At 40.9% G+C, this 12,429-nt stretch overlaps 1 protein-coding gene across 2 annotated transcripts; it reads right to left on the bottom strand.

The window, feature by feature from the left end:
• Positions 1–3,575: 3,575 nt before the first annotated feature.
• Positions 3,576–12,225, bottom strand: arpc4 (actin related protein 2/3 complex, subunit 4). Of its 2 annotated transcripts, XM_029678044.2 has the most exons (6): positions 12,128–12,225; positions 7,267–7,385; positions 6,602–6,713; positions 4,497–4,592; positions 4,157–4,327; positions 3,576–4,079 (listed from the first exon to the last, which is right to left on the bottom strand). In XM_029678044.2, the coding sequence occupies exons 1-6, from the start codon at positions 12,128–12,130 to the stop codon at positions 4,074–4,076; spliced, it is 507 nt and encodes a 168-aa protein (XP_029533904.1). In that variant the 5' UTR covers positions 12,131–12,225; the 3' UTR covers positions 3,576–4,073. The 2 variants fall into 2 exon arrangements, with proteins under 2 accessions (XP_029533904.1, XP_064857744.1); XM_065001672.1 differs by lacking the exons at positions 7,267–7,385; positions 12,128–12,225 and adding an exon at positions 6,808–7,255 and having other exon boundaries at positions 6,602–6,739.
• Positions 12,226–12,429: the final 204 nt, after the last annotated feature.

Genomic DNA, 12,429 nt, shown 5'->3' with positions numbered 1-12,429 from the left:
TAGGACTCACTTTTCGTACCAAAGTACGTTCATCTCTAGGAGACAGGACGCGTCTCTTTCCTGAGCGATATGACGGCTGCGTGGTCCCATGGTGTTTTTCTGGCGTACTATTGCTTGTACAGATGAACGTGGTATCTTCAGGTGTTTGGAAATTGCTCCCAAGGATGGACCAGACTCGTGGAGGTCTACCATTTCTTTCTGAGGTCTTGGCTGATTTCTTTTGGTTTTCCCATGATGTCAAGCAAAGAGGCACTGAGTTTGAAGGTAGGCCTTGAAATGCATCCACAGGTACACCTCCAACTGACTCAAATTATGTCAATTAGCCTATCAGAAGCTTCTAAAGCCATGACAATTTTCAGGAATTTTCCAAGTTGTTTAAAGGCACAGTCAACCTAGTGTGTGTAAACTTCTGACCCACTGGAATTGTGATACAGTGAATTATAAGTGAAATGATCTGTCTGTAAACAATTGTTGGAAGAATTACTTGTGTCATGCACAAAGTAGATGTCCTGACCGACTTGCTAAAACTATAGTTTGTTAACAAGAAATTTATAGTGGTTGAAAAACAAGTTTTAATGACTCCGACCTAAGTGTATGCAAACGTCCTATTTCAACTGTATTACACAGTCAGGGAATGGTTGAAAATGTCATTGAAGACACTTGAAGGTTGGTCTACTGCAAGGACAATATTTTAAATGGTCAATAGCTCTGAACTTCAATGACTTAACCTCAAACCAGCTATACATTTGAGAAATTAATATAAACTCAGCAAAAAAAGTCATGTCTACGCACTGTCTACTGCGTTTATTTTCTTAACTTAACGTGTAAATATTTGTACGAACATAAGATTCAACAACTGAGACATAAACTGAACAAGCTCCACACACGTGGGGTCAAAATCAAAAGTAACAGTCAGTATCTTGTGTGGCCACCAGCTGCATTAAGTACTGCAGTGCATGCGGGCTCTTCGCTGGCCATGGCAGACCACTGACATTTCTGTCTTGCAGGAAATCAAGCACAGAACGATTCGTATGGCTGGTGGCATTGTCATGCTGGAGGGTCATGTCAGGATGAGCCTGCAGGAAGGGTACCACATGAGGGAGGAGGATGTCTTCCCTGTAACGCACAGCGTTGAGATTGCCTGCAGTGACGACAAGCTCAGTCCGATGATGCTGTGACACACCACCCTAGACCATGACAGACCCTGCCGGACCCTCCACCTCCAAATCGATCCTGCTCCATAGTACAGGCCTCGGTGTAACGCTCATTCCTCGGTGTAACGCTCCCTTTGTTATTTCATTTTAAAACTAAAATGCTTAATTGCATTTCAAAGCATGAATGTATTTTATTCTGTGTGATAGCATGATTTATACAGTAGCGTATATATTGAAATATAGGCCTAACGTTAAGTTATGGTAAGACTAAACAGGACGCGCTCTTAGGCCTACAGCTCGATGGTAGTTATACAAGGCTATTTACTATACAAAGCCTACTAATGATAAAGACATTACTTATAAAAATATTAATAATTGTAATAATTACAAGGAGATCAAGAAAAAGGAGGGTATAGGTGTGAGAGCTGCGTGCACATTGTCTGTCACAAACAGGTGCTGTCAGATTACAATATGATTTTTCTGCCTGTTTGGAACAGTGTAAACAGTAAATCGTTCTGTCGTTCTGCCCCTGAACAGGCAGTTAACCCGCTGTTCCTAGGCAGTCATTGAAAATAAGAATTTGTTCTTAACTGACTTGCCTAGTAAAAAAGGTAAAATTACAAAATTAAATTAAAAAATAAATTAGTAATACCAGTCTGTTCTAACGAGAGAAAAAAAGTAAAGCCTTAATCTTTGCTATGCTTGTAATTAAAAACAGCCGAATCTGTGAAATTGCTTTATCCGACATTATGCCGTTGCATGAAGCTTGGTGCTCACGGAATCAGTAGGCTATTAAACAAACTCTCAAACAGGCAACAGAAGCAGGATGTTTTATTTCAAATCTAATTTTCTGTTATTGCGGGTGTGGTGAAATGCGTGTGTTTTTAGCTCTAACAGTGCAGTAATATCTAACAGTAATATCTAACAATTTCACAGCAATAGACAAATATAAAGCAATGGAATTAAGAATATATATTGGGCGAGCAATGTCAGAGCAGGAGAGACTTAGATACAGTAGAATAGGATAGAATACAGTATATATATGTAAGATGAGTAATGAAACATATGTATACATTATTAAAGTGGTCAGTGATTCCAAGTCTATAGGGCAGCAGCCTCTAATGTGCAAGTGATTTAACAGTCTGATGGCCTTGAGATGAAAGCTTTTTTTCAGTCTTTCGGTGCCAGCTTTGTTGCACCTGTACTGACCTCACCTTCTGGATGATAGCGGGGTGAACAGGCAGTGGCTCAAGTGGTTGATGCCCTTGATCTTTTGGCCTTTCTGTGACATCGGGTGCGGTGTGTCATGAAGGGCAGGTAGTTTGCCACCAGTGATGCCTTGTGCAGACTGCACCACCCTCTGGAGAGCCTTAAGGTACAGTTGCTGTACCAGGCTGTGATACAGCCCAACAGGATGCTCTCGATTGCACATCTGTAAAAGTTTCAGGGTTTTGGGTGACAAGCCAAATTTCTTCAGCCTCCTAAGGTTGAAGAGGCGCTGTCACCACACTGTGTGAGTGTACCATTTCAGTTTGTCTGTGATGTGTACATCAAGGACCTTGAAGCTTTCCACCTTCTCCATTGATGTCCCTTCGATGTGGATAGGGCGGTGCTCCCTCTGCGGTTTCCTGAAGTCCATGATCATCTCCTTTGTTGACGTTGAGTGAGGTTGTTTTCCTGACGCCACACTCCGAGTGCTCACCACCTCCCTGTAGGCCGTCTCGTCGTTGTTGGTAATCAAGCCCACTACCATACTCTCATCTGCATATTTGATGATTGAGTTTGAGGTGTGCATGGCCACGCAGTTGTTGAGAATGTTGGTAGCCTAATTATTAATTTCAGTCACACTTTATTTGGATAGTTCAGATTTTCCATGTCATACTATCAAAACTGTTGATAAACTGCTTGCCAAGGTTACCTTTAGGGCTAGGTTTAGAATTATGGTTAGAGCTAGGGTTAATAGATAGTTGAACATGTTACTCTGTAGAGCATCTACAGAATGACTATCCAAATAGTGTTACCTTAATGGCCAATGGATTTACTGCTAGTAGAGAGGGTTTGATTCCCAGGGTCACCCTGTCCTGGCGTTGCAAATGCCATGGTCTACTAACAGCCATGTAAAATAACGATATGAATTCAAACCAAAGCCTACTAGATAGTTGAGGATATTTATAGTATTCATGATGTAGTAGCTAACAAGGTGCCATTCTCATGCATCATACAGTTGTAATATATCTACTATGGCATGTTGTGTAGAAACAAACATTTCATCTGACAGGTCCCAACAAGCTAGCTGGCATATCGTCCACAAATTTACCCAAATAGTTTGATTAATGAATGCGATGTCAAATTTCTCATCAAAGATAAACAGGTCCAAGCAATACACTATTATGGTAAAATAACACAGCAAAATACAAAACAAACAATAAAGGGATTTATTCATCACTGCCAGCACTATTATCACAATCATTTCCATCAATGATAGGGTCTGCTCTGTGTGTATTAACACAAGAAACAGGTGTCGTAACAAAAACTTAGCAAAACAGTCGGAATATAATATTTATATATAAAAAAAGAAATCGTTTCAATGATCAGAAATCTCCATGCATTTCCCTGTGCTCATTAATATTGATTAGGATTCTATTTTAAGGACCCGCCCTGATTTAATGCTTTGTTCTAAAGGGCAGAAATTAAACGAGGCTGTGAATATTAAGTATGTACAAACATCAATATTTCTGAGCACAGGGATACCTCAATGACGTAGGGCAACACCCCATTGGTCTGATGCATCTTTACTTTTTTCCATTGCGAATGACTGGTCACAATGTTTGCCCCTCCCCCCTCTCCGTCCTGTGATACGGACCCCTCAGAAACCATGATGACGGTCGTGATCAGCGTAAGGAATGTTTGGGAATTTTCTTAGAACTGCGGAAGTCAAAAACATGGATGTCAGATAAAACTTTAACTTCTAGGTGAGAAGAACGACAGACATGAAGACTTACATTTTTGAGGAACTCCTCTGCGACGATACGGGCCCTGGCGTTGACAGACAACTTCATCTCGCTGATCTCCTTGTCAATCTCCTCCATGAAGTGGATGACGAAGTCCACCAGCTTGTGCTTGTACATCTGCTCCGTGTGGAAGTTGGTGATGAGGAAACTGATGTCATAACCCTGCGGACGAATGAAGGAGAGAAAAGGGGGGGCTAATAAATCCCAATTCTTACAGAAATTTTGTCTGAGTGACAAAAAAAAAAAAAAAAAAAAACATTTGTGTGACCATTCAATGTGATAAGTTGTGATAAGTTTGAGATGTTGGTTGTACCACCAGTCCTCTCCTCACCTCCACCGGTTTCCTCCTCAGGATGAAGAAGTTCTCAGCTCTCATCATCATGAAGCGCATGAATTTATGGCAAAGGATCTTCTCAATCTCATCCGCCTGCAGTGACACATTACATTTACATTACATTTAAGTCATTTAGCAGACGCTCTTATCCAGAGCGACTTACAAATTGGTGCATTCACCTTATATGACACACCAATCACAAAGCAGTCAGACTCAGAGCTGCTGTCCTGTGATTGGTGGATGCTAATAGCCACCAATTGTCACCAGGTTGTAAAAAAAAAAACTAATCACAGTAGTAAATTTCATGTCTATGACAAACCAACACAGCCTCACAGAACAGAGAAAGAAAAAAACAATGGTACAGCTGCGCTTCCATCTATGCTCTTCTGTTTGGGTAACGACAACACAACAAGATAGGCGTATTAAAAATATTATGAACTGGGTGGTTCGAGCCCTGAATGTTGATTGGCTGACAGCTATGGTGTATCAGACCGTATACCACGGGTATGACATTACATTTATTTTTACTACTAATTACGTTGGTAACCCATTTATAATAGCAATAAGGCACCTCAGGGGTTTGCGGTATATGGTCAACATACCTTCAGAAAGTATTCAGACCCCTTGACTTTTTCCACATTTTGTTAGGTTACAGCCCCATTCTATAATTGGTTAACCCCCCCCCCAAAATGTACACACAACATCCCATAATGACAAAGCAAAAACAGGTTTAGACATTTTTTTCTAATAAAATAATAAAAAACTGAAATATCACATTTACATAAGTATTCAGACCCTTTACTCAGTACTTTGTTGAAGTACCATTGGCAGTGATTACAGCCTTGAGTCTACAAGGGTGTGACGCTACAAGCTTGGCACACCTGTATTTGGGGAGTTTCTCCCATTCTTCTCTGCAGATCCTCTCAAGCTCTGTCAGGTTGGATGGGGAGCATCGCTGCACAGCTATTTTTCAGGTCTCTCCTGAGATGTTTGATTGGGTTCAAGTCCGGGCTCTGGCTGGGCCACTCAGAGACTTGTCCCGAAGCCACTCCTGCATTGTCTTGGCTGAGTGCTTAGGGTTGGAAGGTGAACCTTTGCCCCAGGCTGAATCCCTGAGCAGGTTTTCATTAAGGTTCTCTCTGTACTTTGCTCCGTTCATCTTTGCCGCGATCCTGACTAGTCTCCAAGTCCCCGTCGCTGAAAAACATCCCCACAGCATAATCCTGCTTCACCATAGGGATGGTGGCAGGTTTCCTACAGACGTAACACTTGGAATTCAGGCTAAAGAGTTCAATCTTGGTTTCATCAGACCAGAGAGTCTTGTTTCTCATAGTCTGTGAGTCTTTAAGTGCCTGATGGCAAAATTCCAAGCGGGCCTCTACGGACAATTCCTTCGACCTCATGGCTTGGTTTTTGCTCTGTGCCTTTCCAAATCATGTCCAATCAATTGAATTTACCACAGCTGGCCTCCAATCAAGTTGTAGAAACATCTCAAGGATGATCAATGGAAACGGGATGCACCTGAGCTCAGTTTCAAGTCTCATAGCAAAGGGTCTGAATACTTATGTAAATAAGGCATTTCTGTTTATAATACATTTCTAAACACTCTAAAAAACTGTTTTTGCTTTGTCATTATGGGGTATGGCGTTTAGATTGCTGTGTAATTGTGTTTATTTAAATAGATTTTAGATTAAGAACAGTCCTTAGCTGTGGTATATTGACCATGTACCACACCTCCTTGTGCGTTATTGCTTAATTATAAATCAGGTAGTTTGGTTTAAAGCTGTGGTATATCAGACAATATACCACAGGTATGACACAAAACGTATTGTTTACTGTTGTAATTACATTAGTATCCCTTTTATAATAGCAATAAAGTACCTCAGGGGTTTGTGGTATATGGCCTACATACCACGGCTAAGGGCACTCCGCGTTGCGTTTTGCATAAGAACAGCCCTTAGCCGTGGTATGTTGACCATCTACACCCCACCAGGCCTTATTGTTTAAATAAAGTATGAAAGTCATCAAAATCAAGCCCGTCAACTGCACCTGGAAAGGACAGGTTATTGACTATACACATTAGAATAAATAATATCCCTGACCTGCTTGACAGCGATGCTGACTCGGACTGAGTTGATGGAGCCCTCGATAAGAACCTTCTCCTTGTCATTACGACTGATGATGACTGGCTGCAGCAGCAACTCTTTACTGCTCCTGAGGGGATAACATACACGTGCTAGGTCAAACACACTCTCCTGAGGGGGATCAAACACAAACTCTCCTGAGGGGGATAGCATACACGTGCTAGGTCAAACACACTCTCCTGAGGGGGATAGCATACACGTGCTAGGTCAAACACACTCTCCTGAGGGGGATAGCATACACGTGCTAGGTCAAACACACTCTCCTGAGGGGATAACATACACGTGCTAGGTCAAACACACTCTCCTGAGGGGGATAGCATACACATGTTAGGTCAAACACACTCTCCTGAGGGGGATAACATACACGTGCAAGGTCAAACACACTCTCCTGAGGGGGATAACATACACGTGCAAGGTCAAACACTCTCCTGAGGGGGATAGCATACACGTGCAAGGTCAAACACACTCTCCTGAGGGGGATAGCATACACGTGCTGGGTCAAACACACTCTCCTGGGGGGATAGCATACACATGCAAGGTCAAACACACTCTCCTGAGGGGGATAACATACACGTGCAAGGTCAAACACACTCTCACGCACACGAACAAACACTGACACTCACCGGACCTCCACCTCTGGCTTGTTGTGTCGCTCCACCACCTGAGAGGAGAAGTTCTCCAGACAGAGGGCGGCCTGCAGCGTGGCACGCACAGCGTTGAGGTACGGGCGCAGAGTCGCTGTCTGAGGGAGAGAGGAAAGGGAGTGGAGAAAGAAACGTTAGAAGAGGGAAGCCTCTACCCCTGCCGACCAAATACCGCCTCACGCCACCTATCCTCAAACTATTAGCTAAATGGCCCTTATCCCGACACCTCTTTACGAGAGGAAAGGTAAAAGTACTGTCAAGCATGCAGACCTAGGATTGTAGCTAGAATTCCTGGAATAATGTTTATTCCATAGCAAAGGCTCATGGCTGGGCTTGGGCTGCAGTGCAGATTTTACACTGATTTCACTATCACAGAAACTCACCAACACATTAGTCAGTAAAAGTTTAAAAAAGGCCCATCAACCCCATTCAAAAAAAATAAGCAAAATCATTGACTGCTGAACATTAGTGAAATCACCATTAAGATTATATACCCTGCAGCCCTCAAATGTAAAGAGGAAGTATATTGACCGCATGAGTACATACTGAAACCCCTAGAATATAACCTAGTCACGCTGAAGCCTTTCATGGTTTGAACAATTGCACCATTACATTCGTATGTGACTTTAAAAGTACACCACTGTTTCACATAGACTATAATAGATAAGGACAGTGGGCACACATTGGCTCAGGCCTAAGGCCTTACAGCTGTAGAATGCACTGCCACTATTTGCATTTTCAGGATGAAAATATCTAGCTACTTCAATCCAGTCTGCATCAGATTTGGGCCGAGAAAATATTTCAGTGGACAAGTTTGCAACCCTATGTGTGTTGAGTATAAGGAAGTGAAATCTAGACTCTGGACCTACTTACTGCAAAGCAAAAATAATTCAGGAAAGATGCAGGTGCATAGCTAGTTCTACAATGGACTAAAGGAGTCTAATGTTACTTCTTAATAGTCCAAGGACCTTACATGTTCTGTTTAAAGGCGAATTACCTCTGGAACGTGAATCAATTCTTATATCAAAATAATTTCAAATGCAAAATACACACTTACTGTAACCGGTTTTAACATTTGCAGTCAACAGTATTTTTCAGTGACAACATGTTTATGGTGTCTAGCTTCCATTTATACAGGTGTTAGGAGCAGAGGTCGACCGATTATGATTTTTCAACGCCGATGCCGATTATTGGAGGACCAAAAAGAAGCCGATACTGATTAAATCGGCCAATTTTTTAAATGCATTTGTAATAATGACAATTACAACAATACTGAATTAACACTTATTTTAACTTAATATAATACATCAAAATCAATTTAGCCTCAAATCAAATGAAACATGTTAAATTTGGTTTAAATAATGTAAAAACAAAGTGTTGGAGAAGAAAGTAAAAGTGTGTGCCATGTAAAAGTGTGTGCCAATAAGTGCCATGTAAAAGTGTGTGCCAATAAGTGCCATGTAAAAGTGTGTGCCAATAAGTGCCATGTAAAAGTGTGTGCCAATAAGTGCCATGTAAAAGTGTGTGCCAATAAGTGCCATGTAAAAGTGTGTGCCAATATGTGCCATGTAAAAAAGCTAGCATTAAAGTTCTTTGCTCAGAACATGAAAACATATGAAAGCTGGTGGTTCCTTTTAACAGGAGCCTTCAATATTCCCAGGTAAGAAGTTTTAGGTTGTAGTTATTTTAGGACAATTTCTCTCTATACGATTTGTATGTCATATACCTTTGGCTATTGGATGTTCTTATAGGCACTTTAGTATTGCCAGTGTAACAGTATAGCTTCCGTCCCTCTCCTCGCTCCTACCTGGGCTCGAACCAGGAACACATCGACAACAGCCACTCTCGAAACAGCGTTACCCATCGTGCCACAAAAGCCGCGGCCGCTAACTAGCTAGCCATTTCACATCGGTTAAACAGCTCAATGCTTGAAGCACAGCGACGAGCTGCTGGCAAAACGCACGAAAGTGCTGTTTGAATGAATGCTTACGAGCCTGCTGCTGCCTACCATCACTGTCAAGACTGCTCTATCAAATCATAGACTTAATTATAACATAACACACAGAAATACGAGCCTTAGGTCATTAATATGGTCAAAACTATCATCTCGAAAAAAAGATGTTTATTCTTACAGTGAAATACGGAATCGTTCCGTATTTTATCTAAACGGGTGGCATCTATAAGTCTAAATATTCCTGTTACATTGCACAATCTTCAATGTTATGTCATAATTACATAAAATTCTGGCAAATTAGGCGGCCCAAACTGTTGCATATATACTAACTGCGTGCAATAAACGCAAGAGAAGTGACACAATTTCACCTGGTTAATATTGCCTGCTAACCTGGATTTATTTTAGCTAAATATGCAGGTTTAAAAATATATACTTATGTGTATTGATTTTAAGAAAGGCGTTGATGTTTATGGTTAGGTACACATTGGAGCAAGACAGTCCTTTTTTGCGAATACGCACAGCATCGATTATATGCAACGCAGGACACGCTAGATAAACTAGTAATATCAACCATGTGTAGTTAACTAGTGATTATGATTGATTGTATTGTATAAGATAAGTTTAATGCTAGCTAGCAACATACCTTGGCTTACTGCATTCGCGTAACAGGCAGTCTGCTCGTGGAGTGCAATGTAATCAGGTGGTTAGAGCATTGGACTAGTTAACTGTAAGGTTGCAAGATTGAATCTCCGAGCTGACAAGGTACAAATCTGTCATTCTGCCCATGAACAGGCAGTTAACCCACCGTTCCTAGGCAGTCATTGAAAATAAGAATGTGTTCTTAACGGACTTGCCTAGTTAAATGAAGCATAAAGGTGTAAAAATCGGTGTCCAAAAATACAGATTTCTGATTGTTATGAAAACTTGAAATCGGCTCTAATTAAAAATCGGCCATTCCGATTAATCGGGCGACCACTAATTAGGAGACGCAGATACCTAATTAGCACAAGTAGTCGGCTGTCTTCATATTGTTCATAAACACGCACGTCAGCTGTGTAACAATATAACTGATTTTAGAAAATAATTTCCTGCTGATATGAATGTTTAGGTACTTATGCTTCCAAAGTGATGGGGGTTAATGTTCAGACCTAGCCCAGAGGCCGACAGGCGGCGATATTGAGGAGTTTCCATCCAAAACGTATTGTAGGCAGCCCCCATGGACCGGTTCGTACCGAAAGCATTCTCCATTCAGGGTGAAAAGGCGCCAATTTTTCCTTAACTAGATTTAAAAGGCAAAAATAAAGGAAAATATGCCTACTTCTTTTACAAAACACCCTTTTCAAACACCATGCTGAAGTGGCTAATGCCTAGGTATGATAGTTCCAGATGTTGTGTATCGCGTTCAGCCAATCAGGTTGCAGCAGTCTGTTTACCCCTAACTGAATGAAGGGCGCAACATCAAGTAGTAGCATTAGCATGGTGGTGGAAAAGTGGTGTTTCATAAAGTACGCATATTTCCACCGTCCGTCCCCCCCTCCTCGCCATTAATACATCTAGTTAAGGATGAAATTGATGCCTTTACAGCCTGGATGGAGAATGTTTTTGGTACGAACCAGTCCACGGGGATACGAGTGTATTGCAAGCTGCATACAATGCGTTTGGATGGTAAGATGAAACCCTCAATACCAAATCAATATCGCCATCTGCCGGCCTTTGGGCTAGTTCAGACCAAGCATCCGGGCTCTAACCAAAACACCCCCGTACAGAAGATGACTTATGTGGAATGTAATGGAACCTAGAGTCATGATCAGTGGCTAGTGCATAGTTAGCTGGGTCATTCCTACTATGCGATACACACACACTTGTTTTATTATTCTATCAGAAAAGGGACATGTTTGACTGGACAGTGCACGACAGAAAAACTAAATTGGTCAAGCTCAGGTACTTACAACATTTTTGGTGCATTTTCCAGTTTGTTAAGTGCACAATCCTAACAGGGTGGATGTGTTAAACCTAAATTAGCCATAGCGCTGAGTGAGCAAGATTGATCTAGCATAATTGTGAAAACTTGAACAGGACTTTATATGCTCTATCAAACATATTTTAACATTTTCATTAAAAACATTTTTTTTAGCTTAACAGGGTGGAAATGTGTGACTATGTGTGACATACAGACTAACATGAACAAATAGATACAACTGTTTTTATATAAAGAAGTGACACTTCCTGAATGTGGTGTCATTGTAGGAAGGGGTTGTTTTCTTAAGATGGAGATTTACAACAAACTAACAGGGTGGAAAGTATTTATAGCCTTTTGGAATCCACAGTTTACACCAAATTAAAACTGATATTTCCTGGGGCCAGAAATTTGGACAACATTTGCGGTCTTACATACCTAGGCTGGCTGCCTTACTTGCGAGATAGCAAGAACCCTAGCAAGATGGCAAACTACCCTCTTCTACCAGCTAGTGTTCGGTATATATTTCAATGGGGCATGGGAATATTTACTCATGGTATTCGTTTTGAATATACAATCTTGATAGTGACATCCCTGATGCACTACTACAGATACATTTTCGGGTAACTAGCTAAATTATGTTTATATTTATGAATACATTTGAAAGGATACTTTAGATTACAGTATTTGGCACTAGTTTAAAAAAACGTACCTTAGAGCTACATCACTAGCTAAAAACAGATTTCACATTTTGGGTGGGGATGCTAACTAACTAACGTTAGCTACCAAACCAAATCTAGCGATAAACATACGCATTAACGCAGACCTCGCGTAAACCACGAATAATGTCATATTCAATATACTGCTCATCGTATGACTGATGTCGAAATGTCTTTATTTTCATAGTAAACCACATATAATGATCTTACCATTTCTCTATATCCGCTGGGGAGGAGAAGACGGAAGTAGTACACTTGTCATGGCTCTTTCATGACCCTATGCACTAACCGGAACACACCATGTACAAGACTTTATAGGGGAGCCTATATCATTTGGACAAAGATGTTTCTATACAAGTAATGGATTGTATCTAGCAGACACGAACATTGAATACATTGGTTTTATTTATTTAAAAGTGTCATATTGTTAAATATGTGGTTTTCATTATTTGGTTACATAATTTCCCAATTTACAAGGATGAGAACATGTTGATGATATCCTTTACAGTTTC

Source organism: Oncorhynchus nerka, linkage group LG2, assembly GCF_034236695.1.
Source record: "Oncorhynchus nerka isolate Pitt River linkage group LG2, Oner_Uvic_2.0, whole genome shotgun sequence".
Taxonomy (NCBI): Eukaryota; Metazoa; Chordata; class Actinopteri; order Salmoniformes; family Salmonidae; genus Oncorhynchus; species Oncorhynchus nerka.
Note: the sequence above shows the minus strand (reverse complement) of the source record. Positions and strands in the feature narration are given on the sequence as shown.

What these genes read in the sequence shown, in the direction of transcription:
- arpc4 (XM_065001672.1), bottom strand. Translation starts at nt 6,921, where the DNA reads ATGTTATCCCCTCAGGAGAGTGTGTTTGACCTAGCACGTGTATGCTAT. An exon ending in CTCAGGAGAGTGTGTTTGAC is followed by an intron (nt 6,740 to 6,807) that starts CTAGCACGTGTA and finishes AGTGTGTTTGAC; the next exon opens with CTAGCACGTGTATGTTATCC. An exon ending in TCAGCATCGCTGTCAAGCAG is followed by an intron (nt 4,593 to 6,601) that starts GTCAGGGATATT and finishes GTGTCACTGCAG; the next exon opens with GCGGATGAGATTGAGAAGAT.